Source organism: Zasmidium cellare (genome assembly GCF_010093935.1).
Source record: "Zasmidium cellare ATCC 36951 unplaced genomic scaffold M409scaffold_31, whole genome shotgun sequence".
In the NCBI taxonomy this organism is placed as follows: Eukaryota; Fungi; Ascomycota; class Dothideomycetes; order Mycosphaerellales; family Mycosphaerellaceae; genus Zasmidium; species Zasmidium cellare.
Genome location: NW_022986975.1, coordinates 214,266 through 230,141, shown reverse-complemented (window position 1 = coordinate 230,141; position 15,876 = coordinate 214,266). Strand labels below are relative to the sequence as shown.

Below are 15,876 nucleotides of genomic sequence, written 5' to 3'. Positions count from 1 at the left end.
CTGAGATGATGCGAGACGTACGCCTACTTGCTTTCCAGGCTAATGCAATGGGCAACATCGAAAGACGCGTACACGCTTCCTTGAGAAATCATCATCATCCCGAGCGTGTGATACGCTCGTTCTTCCTATGCGTCTTGCACGTCGTGACCAAGGACATTCTCAGCGATGAGTCGCTGAAAGGCGTTCATGCGAGGGAAATGTTGATCAAACTCGTGCACACAAGACAGCTAAATGGATTACCGGATGTTGCGATTTCTCAGAAGATCCTCTACAATGCTTTCAGAAACGAAAGCAGTGGAGGCGGGATCGAAGAGCCTGTCGGATGCAACGTAATGTGAACTCGCCGAGATCCAACTCGAAAGTGCTACAAGAGCTTCAGTGATCGAGCGTGTGCAAATGCATGATCGATTGGGCAGCATCTGCAAGTTTGATCGATCCAGTCATGATAGCAAGCCTCACGAGCATACTGCACACATGGTGCAAATGCGGCTCTGTTGATGCACGAGGAGCATTCAGAGCAGCACAGTGCAGACGCTCAGCCCCAACAGACGCCACGGACTGCACGGCTGTTGGGCACAATGGACGGTCCTCTGTTCCCTTGTGACACTCGAGAACCAATCCCATAGCCTGGCGTTTTCAAGGTTCGGTCCGCCTACTACATCAATACACACGGCCGACACTGCTTTGACAGAATGAACAGCACTTGTCGAGGGAACATCATCATCATCTATCATCAGCTTTCTCACAAAGTTGACCTGCATGCAGTAGAGCTGCATTAGCGTCCCTTCTCCACGCGGCACATGTGCAAGCTTCATGCAGTTGACCGAGCTACGGGCCTATAGAGATTACTAGCCCACCACCCAAGGTGTGACAATGGCACCTGACTTGGTCAATTTCAGTTGATTGCCCAAAGACGATTGATCTCGAACACAGCGGGTTCGATTACTACATTCATCATAGTTTCCCATGCGAGCCTGGCACACAAAGAGTCACACTTGCCCGTCCGACAGCCTCGTCCTTGGTTTCGTGGCTCACAAACAGCAGAGGGTCGTGACACCCGGTCATACTCAAGCACTTCTCCCGCGAATATAAGGCTGTGAACCACATGCAATGCGCCAAAAGAACTGGGGACTTGTTTACACTGACATCTCGAATCTCGCGCTGCGTCGTTGTTCGTTGGCTACCATTCGGAAGCATCTCAAGCAACAAGACTTTCCTGTCAGGTACGAAATCCTCTTTAGCGTGTCAGCTTCTACTAACGATAGCCAGCGATCGATCACTTCGAACGAAGTTGAAGCAATGGCAGCTCAGGCAGTGTGACATTGACGCGGCGCTCGAGACATCAAGACCATCCACGACCTTACTAGTGTCGCAAGATGTCCGCAGAATCACCGATATCACGCAACTTCATACAGAGTTTCGCGTTGGGCCAAATGACACGGACCCATCCGAGTGCCCATCTTTTGATCAAGGGCAAGCGCCTTCGGATCAGTGCGCTAGGTCCGCAGGCCTTTCACTACCGCGGAGCGGATCGCACCACGTTCAGGCTGTTGACGAGATCGATTATACGGATCTTCGAGCTATTTACCACATCCTCATGGACTCTGTCTTTTCGGGGCAGTCAGTTGACTACTCCTTTGTACTCCGGGGCTGCGAATTTGAAAATGGCTCCGAGAGCCTGCTTCACTATGCAATCAAACAGGCCAATTGGGCTACCAAGCATCAGCTTGAAGTGGTCCGCAGGATCAGTCAGTTTGTTGTAGAGAGTGGTTATGAGCTCAATCACACAGATGCTCAGGGCAGGACTGTGGTGGAACTGGCGATTGCGTCGAGAAGCATTCCATTACTGGAGACAGTTTTGGGAAGTGGCGTTTCTGTCAATCACGCAAATTCTGAGGGCGACTATCCGTTGCACACCGCGATACGGACTCGTGCTCTGCCGGCCATCTACAAGTACTTGCTGCGTCAGGGAGCTGATGCAAACGCCTGTGCAAGTACTGGCAAGAGAGATCCGGTTGCCACCCTCACAATGCCTCTCGGCCTCGTCATGATGCAACTAGCTGCTGCGAATCCCAACTATGACGGAGACACGACTGCATGGTTCAGAATCGCGGGCTATCTCATTGAGCACGGCGCTATTTGTACGCCTCGCGAGATGGATCGTTTACTCTTCCACTTTGCTCAAGCCTGGCATCGAAACGGAGGCAGCGCAAATTTGTGGGAAGATGCCCTTCTCCTGCTTTCTGCACTGATAAAAAGGGGTCTGAGCCCTACAGCAGCGTTGAGTGACCTCGGTCTCCCCAAATGCGATTGTCAGTCTCTGGCACACCTGGCATTCTTTCACTCTCGCAGTGAAGCCTTTGGCAGATGGCTGATCGAAGCGAGTCGTTTACAGGAGTATGGGACACCTCTCGCCCAATGTCTTCTGTACGGCTGTGGAGATAACTTCATGCCACGACCCAACGTGAGCAACCTGCTGAGAGTTCTCATGAAGAGGGACTCCAATGTGGCAAACGACTTCAATCCAATCGAATACGTATTACGCCAAGAGAATCACCACAGCTGGGAGCAGAAAGCTGCCGTGGTCAGTACACTTCTATCCCTTAAAGCCGAACAATATATTTTCGAATCCCACGACCGCCAACGGCACGCTGCCATCTTAGAGGCTGTTGCAGCTTGCCCTTTCACGCCGATAAAGTGCAAACTTGCACAGGAACTGTTGCAACAGCGGATCAGCAGTCAAGTCAGTGGTGGTAGACCCGAAGACCTCTTCCAACATCCAGCCAACCGACCATTCAGCACATACTTTGCTGAGATGGTGGGCCAGATAGACAACTTGATCTCCCACCAAAAAGGCTCAGACAGGATGCTGAAAGCGCTCCACCAAACCTTGGACTACGACGGTCGCCATCAGAAGGTCATAATTGGCTGCTTCGTGCATTTCCTCACGGCCTCGAAGATCCAAGCCGCCGAGAGCGGCAACTTCATGTCGAAGCCAAGGTTGTACTACCTCCTCGAGCTGAGGAGGGAGTTCGAACTGCCAGATGTACCCCTTCCCAATATGATGATACTCAACATGCTGAAAGGAGTACCTGAAGCCTATGTCAAGTTGAAAGAACTGGAAAAGTTTTTCGCTCATGGAGATATTGATGCTATCGTTTGACAGCGCGATCCCAACCCTGAACACCTGTAGGAAAGTCTTTGAATATGAACTGTCCGGCACACTCGCCGCAGAGGATCTGGCAACTCGAAGGGAAAAAGTAGCGAGGCAGCATGAGAGACAATTTATTGTCGGCCAAACTGCCACTGTTTCAATAAACAGGAAAATCCCAAACGATCGATGACTGAAGCCAGCGCCAACCCCACACCATCAAAATTTGCAAATCAACTGCAACGCCCACGATTCGAACCCGGGCCCTTGGGAAAAGAAATCAAAAAGAACTAGAATCGTTTGAAGGATTCTAGAGAAAACCGCTAATTACAGGGTTTTACCTTTGATGTCGTTTGTCGTCAATGTTGGTCAGACGCTTTCCGATTGCGCCATTCGTGCCTCGGGTTTTTTTGTCAGCTGCATGTCCCTCCCACACCAGTCTCGGCTGATGTGGTGATGGAATAAGATTTGAACGGGGTTATAATGGCTCACTGGCTTTCTCTTCGGCGACTGCCTTGTGCATGTTGTCCCGACGACCGGCAAGTCGGGCATCTTGATGCCCATCATGCTCGGTGATAATATCGTTCACCAACTGAAGTATCCGCGCATCGCATCAAAAAAGGCACCAGATTTGATGCATCCATCCTGTTCAAAATATCGATGTACTTTTTGATAATTCTGATCTCATTCTATGACTATCATACACAGAGATAGGTAGCAGTCTGGTCACCCCGTCGCATCATTTCTCACCTCCACGTACGCCTCATCTCGCACCAAGCTCGGAGGCTGCGTTGGAAACTCATCGAAGGGCAGCTGATAGTAGCAGATTTGAGTGTCGAACGCCAACTCGCCATCGCGATCGACCTTGTCCTCGAAAAGCGCGCAGGCCTGGAACGGGAGGTACTTCCAGTCTCTGTCCTTTGGGTCGCGCAGGTCCTTCACTTCTGGCACGTCGTTCTGCTTATTCTTCGGCTTTGCCGCTCTTCTGCCTCCACGCGCCGCTGGCTGCGCATCTGTCGTGCTGGTAGTCGCGACTTGCTCCGCTGCGGTCGACTCCACGTTCGTCACCGCCGTATCCTCTGCCGTCTCCCCGGCCTGAGTGCCATTCTCTGGCACCTCTTCATCCAGCGGGCTGACCTCCTTCGGCACCTTCCTTCCCACGCAGAACATGATGCACGAGGCAGTAAGAGACTTGAAAGCTCTCACAGCAGCCTCATCCGTGATCTTCCGCATGTAGTACCCATTCTTAAGCTCTTGATGTCTATGAATCGTGAATTCATCGTCTCCACGCTCTTTGACCGTGTTTTCTTTGGTGACTGCATCCGCCGGGTCGTAGTGGACGCTGTAGCTGTCGGACTTATCTTGCAGTCGATCGAGAAGGAGTGTGAGTTGTGCATCACTCACCGCATAAAGCACAGTGTATCCCTCCTCGCGGATTTGCGCCTCTGCCGCGGTCTGTCTGTGGGATGCATGTGCTATCTCGTAGTGGAGGACTTGGCGCGTGTAGATCTCATCGGTTGTGTCGGTCTTGAAGTGGATAAAGTCGTAATCAGTGTAGGCCCCGGGTAAGTCATTGACTCTCAGGTAACGTGGCGAGCGAGTCAGAAACTCCGGCAGACCGAGGTTGAGAGCGCTGTGGGACAGCTCAACGTGGGATGACAGCAGGAAGTACGGGCATGTCTGCGAGCTGAATTCCTTTCGTGCAAGTTGCTTGAGGGCGGTCACGTCTATGGCACCTGAGTTTAACGAGATGTTGGACAGAGCGTCGTCCATGATAATATCCGGATCGGGTGGTGACATCGGGCTGTCATGGCGAGTCGGACTGTTCCTGTCTGATAAGAAGTCTTCATCGCTGACGAAGAGACCATTGCCACCGGAGGATATATGGTCGTGCGCCGTAGTCGTACTGTTGTCGTCGGCCAGATTGCATTCACCGGTGAACCTGTCGTCCATGTGAGGCGATAAGCTGATGGCTGATACGGTCAGCAGAGACTTCACGAAGCGCAGACAGACTGACCATTGGACGCAGGAGTATCTTGCAGGATATAAGACTGTTCAAGATCATCTGCCAACTCCATGGTGGTGTTTGTCGTCTGCTGTGCTAACATCTCCGCCTGAGACGTGGTGGAGGCAATCAATGCGCGAAGAGGTTGGAAGTCGATGGTTGTTGGTTGTTGGTCGGATTTTGATGTTTTTCGAAGGGTCTATATAGGTGGAAACTCGAGAGCATCACCCACCATCTTGACATGAAGTGAAGAAAGTTTAACGTGCGTGCAATCAATGCAGCAGCATGTGATAAGGCACATGTGAAAAGTATTGATTTACCCGTGGATTTAACCAACGCTCAGCGTAATCACTAGGAGAACCCACCTGTACGACTGCTCAGTCTTGACGTTCTTCTTGTTATTGACCTTGATACATCAAATTGCGTCCATCTTTGAAGTCAGTTCGTGATAGAGACAAACGCAGGCTGTACGGCGCTTTCGACCGAACAGAACATCTTCATTTGCTGGTTATGGAAGCCAAGCGACAATCGCCATTGTCAGTGCAGTATAACCTTACCAAATTCGAGAAGTGCTTTGGGCTCATACAGTGTGAAAGCACAGGGTAATCTGGAAAGGAAAGCGTGAGGTCAACACAAACTTTGCGCTAGTCCCGATCAGGGACGCGGAACCGGCCCAACGGCCTGGAGTCAGATTTACCGAGCGTCTGGCACTTCCTACGACATCGTCGAGACATCCCAGCAACACTCAAGGGCTGTCTTCGGAACCTCATCTGTCACTATTATACCATCCGACAAGCCATGGCCGAGACAGAACAAACGCTCAACCTCCTTACGCTGCCACCCGAGATCCGCGAGGAGATCTACCGCCTCATCCTACATCCGAACGCAAATCGCCGCTACCACGAAGACGAATACACCTCGTATGACTTCAAGCCAGCGCTCGTCCTCTTCCGAATCAACCGCCAGATCTACCTGGAATCGCGCAAGGTCTTCCGAGAACTAAACACCTTCGTTCGCATCGAGACACCATGGGCAGAAACCCAGCAACATGTACAGTTGGAGGGACATGTACCCATCGTGGTGAACAAAGATCGAGCATACAACTTCGAAGGACACACGATGAATGTGCTGATTGATGCGCCGCATCATATGTCGTTAGAGCTGAACATCCAGCGCTTTATCATACTGCTTGATGATCTGGAGAAGTTTACCAGGATGTGGCACTATGCGGATCTTACGTACCCTGGACTGAACGAGCATCTGCGACTCGAACTGCAGCTGAGGGACCCATACGCCCCTGATTGGGAAGAGAAACGCATGACCAAGGCGTTGCAGCGCAGGCTCTTGCTGCCTTTCGGGGATGTCAAGAATGTCAACGAGACGGTGGTTGGCGGAGACATAAAGCCATATCAGGCGATAGAGAAAGAGCTGCGTGAACTTCAATCGAAGCCACATCTTTCCCCGGAGCACTGCTTGCGCGAGTCAACCAGGCTCAAGCTCGAAGGAAACGCCGAGCTGAAAGAGGGACGGTATCGCGAGGCGCTGGAACTGTACAATCAAGCATGGCACGCCATCCATGTGGTCATCAAAGGAAGGAAAAGACATATTCACGGCGATGCTTTCTTCGGCCGAGAACTACGCGAGGAGCCTTTCGTTGGCAAGAACGGCCAAGCAGAGCGTCTACTGCTCCGCGTTCAACTTGTGGCGAACACCTGCTTGGCATACCTCAAACTGGAAGAGTGGGATCAATGTCGCTTTTGGGGTCATAGAAGCATTAGCATGCTACGAGAAGCCATGGGAGCGGATGATCGAATGACCATCATTCCAGAGGAGGAAGCTGTCCTCGGCTTCCCAGCTGCCGACCAGATGGGAAAGATCTACTACCGAACTGCGGTCGCATGCAAGATGCTTGAAGATGAGAGCGAGGCGAGGAAACTGCTGAGGGTAGCGGCTGTCTATCTACCTCGAGACGAGAACATCCGTAGAGAGATTGCTGCGACGGCGTTGAGGTTGGGATGAGGAAAGAATAGGAACGTATCTACGACAGTAAATGTTTGGAATGAGACTCGACGACATTTTGATGTAGAATGCTTGTTGGGTAGAGGCTCATTTCATTGATCTACTGTCGTATCTCGCTGGAGCATCTCTGCTGAAAACCACAAACATCTCCGGACCCGAGCCGTACTCTCAGAGCTTCTCACTCAAGTGTTGTCACTCTTTCGGTCCTCAACCAGAGCAAACTGCCTTCAAGCTCCACACGCTACCCTCCCACTCCGGCGAAACCCGAACGCACTGTCCCTGCGAAAGAGGCAGTGGAAGCGATCCGGCAGCATCACAGTCGCCCTGCTGAATGTACAGGTCGCATCCATGCGAATCCGAGACGTCAACCCATGTAGGACCACCCAGCGCATCGCGAGTCTGACACTGCTCCGAGAAGTTGTCGCCCATGTTGCCGCTGTAGATGGTGCCGGAGTCGTCAGGCGTCGTCTGGCACTGGTCGTTGTCCGTGAGCCAGTACTTGACCCAGCGCTGATCGGCTCGAGGGATGGAGACGGCGTGTTCGCCGCGCTCGGAGATGGCATTTGAATCCTCCTCGCGGCCCTTGAGAGACTTCGGTGGAATTCCCAAGTCGCCAGCGCCTGCATTGCAGAGCACGAGGAGACTCTGCGCAGTCGGCGCAGCCTCCTCCGTGAACGCCTGAGCGCAAGCACCACCAAGTTCCAGGAGTTTCTGGGGATCTCCAGTCTCGCAGGTGCCCTCTTGAATGTACGCACCGCATCCCGTACCCGATTCGATGGTGTACGAGCGAACGCTCTGGGTGTCGAAGTCCTGGCAGAATTTCTGCTCCGGCTCGCCGTACTTGCCGCCATCGAAGGAAAGCATTTTGCGATCGGCGGTGCAGTCATCTGAGCTGGACTGGTAGATGTCGGCGTAGCGCAAGTTCTTGGTCTGAAATGGTGGCTCCTGTCTGGCGACGATGCTTGGGTTGGATTTCGTGCTGGCGATGTCGAACACCTCCAAGGGGAGGTGGACAGCCGTGGACATGTCTCTCTTGACAACTGCCGCGGTGGCAGCTGCAGTGAGCGCCAGAAGCGTGGTAAAGAACCTCATGGTGGTGTGGTGTGGATCGAGTTGGTGGAGGTGAAGGTGAAGGTGTGCTCGTCTTGGTGGTTGGATATTGTGTGATGCAGTGTGTCTGCGCTCAGAGACTATTTGTTCGGAGAGTGTTGTGTTTGCAGGTGGACGTTGAAGCAATCGCTGCTCGGAAAGCCGCGCGCACGGGCCATGTTCACATGTTCAACGACGTCAGAGCAATCGACATGAGGAAGGCACGCATACTGAATTTCTGATTTCATCTTCTGATCGTGTAGAATAGGTACAAACTTAATTTCACTAGAGTTGATGCCGCTTTCTGTTCAAATTACAAAAGGAAACTCATCGCTTGCCAGTTCCATATTCGAGTCCTTCCACGCCAGGAATACCCAGAGTGAAGAGAACACCCAACGATCACTGGGACCAAAAACAGTCGCTATTCGTAGTCGTGGTCTCATTTTCCAATTCTCCAGCCTCCAGCCTCCGGCCTCGACTCCCTTGTCATCCACTACTTCATCTCGCCCTATCTCCCATCGCACCGATACCACAGATGGACGTCCTTCCTCCCAGTAATCTCGAGAGTCGTGCACACATTGGTGGGCAGCCAATAGTCGAAGCCAACGGAGATGGCACACATTTCTCCCGTCTGCATTGTGGTCACGCAACCATCGGCGGCTTCGAGGTTGTAGAAGTTCGTATCGTCATCGATGGGGAAGCAGTCCTCGAAAAGAGGATCTCCGTAGTTGCGACCGTCGATGATGGCGACTTTGCCCTCGCCGTTGCAGGAGTCGCCTTTGAATTGCCAAAGGACGATGCGGCGGGGTGGATTCAGGTTGGCACGTACGACGGTGCTGTTGAGGATGGAGATCTCGTCGGTCGTGGGGATGGCATTGGCAGTAGAAATCTCGTTGGTGGCGGTCGGAGAGCTGGTCGTGGAGAAAGTGGCTGTAGTAATGTAGGTGGTGACTGCAGGAGCATTATCGGTGTCTTGCAAAACACCAGCCTTAGCGGTTGCGATGTCTTCGCCGGTTGGAATGTGGTCGTGAGAGATGGAGCGGACTGCGGTGGAGAATTCGTGCTCGGCGCCCGAGGGGTTCCGGTCCTTGATGATACCGGCGGAGACGGTGGTGCTGGCGATGATGGCCAGAGCCATCATGGAGATGGTGGAGAAGAGCTTCATGATTGGTGATGAGGATGTTGTAGTTTGAAGAGTGTTGAATGTCGTTGGTAGAGTACTTGAGGGTGTGTTGTATGAGGGAAGAAGGTTGGAAAAATGGCAGCACTTATATAGCTGTCAGTGTGAAGTGAAGACGAACGCATATGATAGAGCTTACGGGACTTGCTCACTCGAGTGAAGTGCAACGTGACTTTCCTTACTTGATGCTAGCGCCATGGAGAGCATGTGTCAGTCAACGAAGAAGCTAATGCTCACCAAGTCTGAAGGTCTACATGTAATATTGATCTTGCCCAGCCGGTTGCCAAAGCGAGCCGCCATGTTTTCCTTCCTCCCGCATTTCCTTCCTAATCACCTGAGCCGCCGCATACTTCTTCGCCGCAGCATCGTCGTCCTTGGGAGCAGCAGATTCTTCTTCATTCGCATGTTCACTTTGCTGAGCAGGCACTTGCTTCAACGTATCGAGGATTTTCGCTAGCTCAGCGGAAGCCTGCTCCCTCCTTTTGGCTGCTTCAAATAGCTCTTGAGGGGTTGGACCAGGTTTCTCGAAGAGTTGCACGCAAGAAGCCATCTGCCCCTGTGTGATGTAGGGGTCATTCCTGATGCGAGCCAATTTCACTTCTTCGTAGATCTGTCGCTGCTTGTTGGTGACAGTCGGCTTGACGGTAGATCCTTTTGCCCGGATCTTGCGACTTCTCCAGAAAGGCTCTTGGGCTGCCGGTGCGAGGTACCAGCCTTATTTCGAGGATCAGTCTTTGGCCTTTATGCAAGATCTACAAAGTCTCGGATTACTTACCTACGACATTACCCTTCGATGTAAACCTTTTGTTGAGCCAGAGCTCTTCGTCTCTCTCCTGAATCAGCTTGCTACCTTTTAAACGTCAGCACACCAGTAGAGAAACAGTAAATAAACTTCTCACTCACGTCTAGAGCCCTCAGATTCTTGCTCGTTATCAACCGTCCTGTATTCTCGCCTGGAGTCAATCCTCGGCTTTGAGACAGGCTTGACAGGCTTGACAGGCTTGCTGATCTTCTTCGCCATTTGGAACGTTTTTGTGAATTTGCAGTACAGTAAGAAAGCTCAAACCAGTTGAGTGTAAAATGCGCTGGAAGTAGAAAGGGAAGATAGTCGACCAGGAAATGCGAAAGGGGGTAGCTGGTGAAGAGTGTCATTAGAGCAATGGCCTTTCAGAACAAAGACAGGTCTTGTCTCATTCCCGAGTGTTGGAGTCTCAATATTGATATTGCCTACGGCTTTTGCAACAAAGCATGCCAATCTCCAGAAATAAGCGGCTCTCATTGTTCGTAACCCATGGTAGAAACGCTGTGTTTTGCTCAAGATCGACGTCCTGGTTGGTTGGTACTGTACATGGCATGGTCGGCTCTATAACTTTACATGGTTTTGAACGTACGCAATGTCTCATTTGGCAGAAACATTAGCTTCACCGCTCGGCCAACATGTTCCGAATCTGGCTCCAGTAGTGGGTTGACACTACCTTCTCGATTTCCTCCCTAGCCAGCCATGAGAAGTTCTTGTCTCCATACTCGTTCTTGGCCAAATCAGCTTGCCCAGCCATAATGCGCGACTTGAGGAAGAAGACTTTCTCTCCGTATTCTTCATGCTCAATTTCCTCTTTCGATGTGCTCACAAGTCGATTGGGCGGGATTTTCGAGAGGATTGGTGATGTAAAGGCTTTGATGTAGTGCCCAATAGGATGATTTGCAATGACCCAAGTGTTCATGTTGATTCCGCCAGCCTGGATGAGGATGCGCTCAGCTGCCTGGATGAAGTATGAGTATGGGATCGCACGCGTTAGAGGCAGATGTCTCTCACCTGATGAAGATTCTCCCTGCCGTATACCCTGTCTTCGGGGAACCGCCACTCGCCATCCTTGTTCTGTATGAGAAGGTATAAACTCCGATCCAGCTTCCGGTTCAGGCTCTTGACATCGTTCTGCTGGTCGGCTTCCGTGATTCTCGGGACTGGCCTTTCCACGTTCACTTCGGCCACTGGCTTTTGCGCACCTTCTCCCGCTCTGGCGTCTCCGCTGATGGCTTGGCCTCCAGTCTCCGCATCGCCTTGAGGCTCGCCCTCTATGATGTCCTTGCCCTCGGCATCTCGTATAAGCTTCTCTGTGATGTCTTCTGGTTCACCCAAGTTGCTCCCAACAAGCACCTCGTCGTTCCATTTCTCATCGTCATATGCATTGTATGCGCCAATGTCTCTGGCGGCCGTCCCTCTTCTTGCAGGCCTTTTCCGCTTCCATTCGACGTCCGCAGGGGTCTCTTTCTTGGTGTAGAAGTATCGTGTGAACGGTAATGCTAATCGCTCATTAAGTCGTTTCTGGTAAAGGAAAAAGGCTTTCTCGAACGAAGTCAACTCGCGTGTTATAACGGGCGGCCGAGAGAGGACGGGACTGCATTTGAGCTGAAATGCTTTCTTGGGACCTGTCGCCGTCACCGGGGGGTTTGGTGGTTTCGCCCGGGTATTTGGGGGCTCTTCTGCTACAGCTGCTGTTGCCGCAGATGCGTATCGTCGTGATGCGTGACCGGCTAGTCGGTGTCGACAGGAGATGCATACCGTGTCGCGTGAGAGTGCTGAAGGAGGGTCAGACGGGTCATTTCATTAGAAATTGCTTAGGATACCATTGTTGGAGGCTATTCGCCTCGCGCTTTGCTGGCTGGCATTCATTTGGAGATGAATCAATGGTACACAACAGCGCTCATGTTCTGTGTGTAGCAGCAGCACTGAGATGGTCCTGGTCCCAGGTCAAATTTGGCCGCGGAGGACGGAAGTTGCCGCGGGCGAAATTCAGGGCATCAAACTTCACCTCGCGCGTCTGCTTTCTCTTCCTTTTCTTCACCAGGCACTATTCCTTATCATGAGTTGGCTGTTGTTCGATAGCTTTCTGATCATTTACATGTGCCCAGAGCGAAGGCATCTATTTCGCTAGCGGCCGCTTCATCCTTTAAGGCGAGCAGTTAGATAGACACTGTCGACATACCAAACACCTCCAAGCTCCGAGAACTACGGCGAAGAGTCTTGGATCTACGCGTGTGGACGTTACGGGAGATTATCACTACGGTGGGAACTTTGTTGTGGCCAACTCGAAAGGGCATTTCCCGTCACCGCTTCAGTCTGCTCACCATGGCTTGAAAAAGCCCTCCACGTGCCACTACGGACAGGAGGGTTGCAGTCATAGTGAGAACCAGCTCAATTATCAGGTCCCTGTGGGTACTCGCTCAGCTCTTTATGTCGCCTTTGTCTCTCCTCGTCTTCTTTCTCCCTATCTTCAACGCTCCTCACAATACTTTGCTCCTCCGACCCCCCATGGCTGTGCCAGTATTCTGGAAAGTCTTGGTTCTGCGATAACCACCTCTGCAACGCGACTGGCCGCTTTGATGGCTCTCCTTGAGTCTCGGGGACTTGACTCTTGGCGCGGCGAATTTTCGACTCGAGAAGCAACAGTGAACTTGACCCCGTTGGATCAGAATACGGCGCGTTCTTGTTTTCGAGAGATCGAGGATATTGCTTCGAGGCCGCTTGACCGTCACCGCTTTCACTCGCGACTCTTTGCTCGAACTGGTTGCCGGCACCTTCCACGACACGACGAACCCTAGCCGTTACATTAGCTTGGTTGTACAACTTCAGAACTATACCTGACGCAGCGTACCCCTGCTGTTGGTCTTTCCCACTCGACTGCGAGCTGCCTTTTGTCACCATCTCCGATAACACTTTCTGCCGCTTCAATGTGAGAGTGGCAGCGCCGCCAGATTATGCTCTAAGCCGCACAGTAATCAACGGTGTGTCTCCAACAGGAAGGATGGCAGTCTCGTCAACGAAGGAGACGATTTTCGGAGCCCTACTTCACCTGGCCAAGTCTCATCCAGCCACACGACAAAGCGATTCGTTACCAGGTCATCGGCAGCCTGATCTTGTGGAAATGTCAAGGATGTTTCGCCTACCAAGTCTCTCGAGACATCGAGTACATTGCGCTACAACAACGAATATGGTGTTCGCCAACATTCACTTCAAACCCAAACTCAATCACTGGAATCCTGAAGGATTTGGCCGGCGAACCGGCGCAGGGTTCACTGTACTTAGGGCTCGGTTGGCGCCGTTTAGATGGTGGACGGTGTGCGGATTCTACCAATGGGGCAATCCCGTCCCTCGAAACACTACTACAGTCCTACGAGCCCTCCTGTGGCCGGCCAAGGAAATTGTGGACGTCTGCGTCTTCATCACGACTACCGTGAACTTCATTCGTTGGAATCAGACCGCGGAGAAGTTTCCAAGCGAAGGATGCCATGATCTTCGAGTCGAATGACAGTCAATACAAGGCGTGCCAGCATGACACCAGGTTCTGCTACAATGGACTCTCCAGTGGGATGCTATTGCACATGCAGCTTCCGATCTGCTGTCTTGCCCGGACAGCTTTCATCCATCAGCTTCACACCACTAACGCTGCGCTTGTATTGCACGAAGTCGTCTGGAGATGACAACCATCGGTTCATCGTCTCTTTCTCGTGCGATTGCTAATCCGAGTTAGCTTCGACTACCTGTCTCGTACGAGCAAAAGCACTCACACTAGGCTGTTGATGAAGAAGGGCAAGTGACGCAACGTCGATAAGAGGGTCATGCCGGTCGGTCGAGTCGAAAACCTCCTTCAAAATGTCGGCTCCGCGGCTTCCAATGTCTCTCAAGTCGAATTGTGTACCGACTCCAGCCAGCATGGCCTCTTCATTGCCCCGCGTACCTGGACTGGCCTCCTTCGGCGTATCAATGCGGGCTTGGGGACGGTCTTGGGTCGATTGAGGACGGACACGTTGGCCGCCGGGCTTGTGTTGCTGGCTCATTCTTTGGTGGTCCAAATCATGGACTTAAAGGACAGGGAGTGAACATCGACATGTGATGTGAACGCAAACACTTGACGATGGGCGACTTGCGAAAGACTGCGATACGAAAGAGATGTACACAAGGAGAAGATCGGACGACATTATATGGATTCCAGACAAGACATCTGAAGCCAGCACGCTGGACGGCAGTCTACATGTGCTTGCGTTGTCTTCCATCCCACGCGTAGCAAGTTCGTAATCGCCATACGCAGAGCCGCATGCTCGCAACGATCATCCTCGGATGTGTCTTCTTGGGTGCGAGCCTCACCGGTATGTCGCTTTTCCTGCGAGCGCTGTGGGGCGGAGGGACAGCCCATATCACCGACGACCGTCAGATGTTCAACTCCCACCGCTCTACCGGCGCCTAGACACGTTCGCTCTCCGATCCGAGCCCGTCGTAGTATGAACGGATGTTTTGAGAAGTTGACGTGGCGATCGCTCTGCCATGCATCATGGGTTACACAACAGCGTCAGCTCGGTCCGTCACGGCAAAGGTGTCTTTGATCACCTCATCTCCGGGTGACTACAGCAACCTCGCCTTCATGAGCGGCAGACTCTCATTCCATCGCCTGACATACTGCACGGAGAGTATGAGTAGGGGTTTTGTTTACCACCACTCGGCCTTTCCAGCCTGGCGATTCGCCACCGAGGGAATGCTTACAATCACTTCATCAGCAACGACGGAGCGACTTACGTGCGTCTTGCCAAGCAGATGAATCATGCTCAATCATGACTGGTACTGCAAGCACGGCGTGAGATGGCATACTCGTGACCTGAGGGACCCAGTGACGGAGCTCGCACCGACCTCACAGCCTCGAGAGAAGGCAAATACAGCACCACCGCCGGTCGACCGCTTTGCATCCCACGCGCATTGTCATAACTCCCACGGTCTATTTCTAGAATGTACAGTCGTCTTTATACCCCCAAGATTGAGCCAGAATATCAGGTGGTCGTCCCTTTGCTGCAGCCATCGCCTCGTTGCCACACCACCACGGAACCACTGCGAGGAAGGAGTCAGCAAGTCACCTGCAACATGCCATGCTGGATCGATTTACATACATTGGCCTCACCCGACGTACTCAACATAGCCGTTGCGTCTCGCTCCCGGACTGGCGCCTGCCAACATGCCGCTGACATCCAAACTTCCATAGTCCGACGGACAAAACGAGAGACATCAATCTCCTGGAACTGTGTTCCGGTCGATGAAAGCAGTAGGTCTTCTGCACTGTCCATTCCATCAGCAACGCCACTCGCCTCGCCGGCCTGCGGTTATAACACTGCACCTTGACAAGTCCGAATGATTGCTGAACATCCAAACCTGGGGCTCCGATTTTTCCATCTCCCAGTCTCGCCAGACACACAATGCTCACGGACGACGAAGTGAGCAATCTGGGCGAATTTCGCAAGGGTACAGATCGTTCGATGCTGCTCGATCTAGCAATGATAGGTTTTCGATGAAGGAGTAGTACAGAAGGTAAAACGAACACACAGCGCATAATCGACGAATTCATTCACTCACAAGCGGTGGTTGCCTAGCAACGAAAGCAAAGTGCAAGA

The 15,876-nt window shown here is 52.3% G+C and overlaps 8 protein-coding genes across 8 annotated transcripts; 2 read left to right on the top strand and 6 right to left on the bottom strand.

Annotated features, from left to right (window-relative positions):
• Positions 1 to 1,110: 1,110 nt before the first annotated feature.
• M409DRAFT_26336 (uncharacterized protein) lies at positions 1,111 to 3,163 on the top strand (the record flags this gene model as incomplete). Its single annotated transcript, XM_033808065.1, has 2 exons — positions 1,111 to 1,223; positions 1,270 to 3,163. 2 exons carry the CDS (start codon positions 1,111 to 1,113, stop codon positions 3,161 to 3,163), a joined length of 2,007 nt encoding a protein of 668 aa, XP_033664184.1.
• A 714-nt stretch (positions 3,164 to 3,877) lies between these two features.
• On the bottom strand, positions 3,878 to 5,229 carry M409DRAFT_57582 (uncharacterized protein; the record flags this gene model as incomplete). Its single annotated transcript, XM_033813673.1, has 2 exons — positions 3,878 to 5,124; positions 5,169 to 5,229. 2 exons carry the CDS (start codon positions 5,227 to 5,229, stop codon positions 3,878 to 3,880), a joined length of 1,308 nt encoding a protein of 435 aa, XP_033664183.1.
• A 725-nt stretch (positions 5,230 to 5,954) lies between these two features.
• On the top strand, positions 5,955 to 7,175 carry M409DRAFT_26334 (uncharacterized protein; the record flags this gene model as incomplete). Its single annotated transcript, XM_033808064.1, has 1 exon — positions 5,955 to 7,175. The coding sequence occupies one exon, from the start codon at positions 5,955 to 5,957 to the stop codon at positions 7,173 to 7,175; it is 1,221 nt and encodes a 406-aa protein (XP_033664182.1).
• A 207-nt stretch (positions 7,176 to 7,382) lies between these two features.
• M409DRAFT_57580 (uncharacterized protein) lies at positions 7,383 to 8,267 on the bottom strand (the record flags this gene model as incomplete). The annotated part of the gene is made up of 1 exon (XM_033813672.1): positions 7,383 to 8,267. One exon carries the CDS (start codon positions 8,265 to 8,267, stop codon positions 7,383 to 7,385), a length of 885 nt encoding a protein of 294 aa, XP_033664181.1.
• A 505-nt stretch (positions 8,268 to 8,772) lies between these two features.
• On the bottom strand, positions 8,773 to 9,429 carry M409DRAFT_26332 (uncharacterized protein; the record flags this gene model as incomplete). Its single annotated transcript, XM_033808063.1, has 1 exon — positions 8,773 to 9,429. One exon carries the CDS (start codon positions 9,427 to 9,429, stop codon positions 8,773 to 8,775), a length of 657 nt encoding a protein of 218 aa, XP_033664180.1.
• Positions 9,430 to 9,694: 265 nt separating this feature from the next.
• M409DRAFT_26331 (uncharacterized protein) lies at positions 9,695 to 10,465 on the bottom strand (the record flags this gene model as incomplete). The annotated part of the gene is made up of 3 exons (XM_033808062.1): positions 9,695 to 10,158; positions 10,220 to 10,294; positions 10,348 to 10,465. The coding sequence occupies 3 exons, from the start codon at positions 10,463 to 10,465 to the stop codon at positions 9,695 to 9,697; spliced, it is 657 nt and encodes a 218-aa protein (XP_033664179.1).
• A 400-nt stretch (positions 10,466 to 10,865) lies between these two features.
• Positions 10,866 to 12,426, bottom strand: M409DRAFT_68575 (uncharacterized protein; the record flags this gene model as incomplete). Its single annotated transcript, XM_033817902.1, has 4 exons — positions 10,866 to 11,204; positions 11,258 to 12,021; positions 12,070 to 12,104; positions 12,416 to 12,426. The coding sequence occupies 4 exons, from the start codon at positions 12,424 to 12,426 to the stop codon at positions 10,866 to 10,868; spliced, it is 1,149 nt and encodes a 382-aa protein (XP_033664178.1).
• Positions 12,427 to 12,637: 211 nt separating this feature from the next.
• M409DRAFT_57578 (uncharacterized protein) lies at positions 12,638 to 14,280 on the bottom strand (the record flags this gene model as incomplete). The annotated part of the gene is made up of 4 exons (XM_033813671.1): positions 12,638 to 13,040; positions 13,084 to 13,205; positions 13,888 to 13,959; positions 14,011 to 14,280. The coding sequence occupies 4 exons, from the start codon at positions 14,278 to 14,280 to the stop codon at positions 12,638 to 12,640; spliced, it is 867 nt and encodes a 288-aa protein (XP_033664177.1).
• Between the last annotated feature and the right edge of the window lie 1,596 nt (positions 14,281 to 15,876).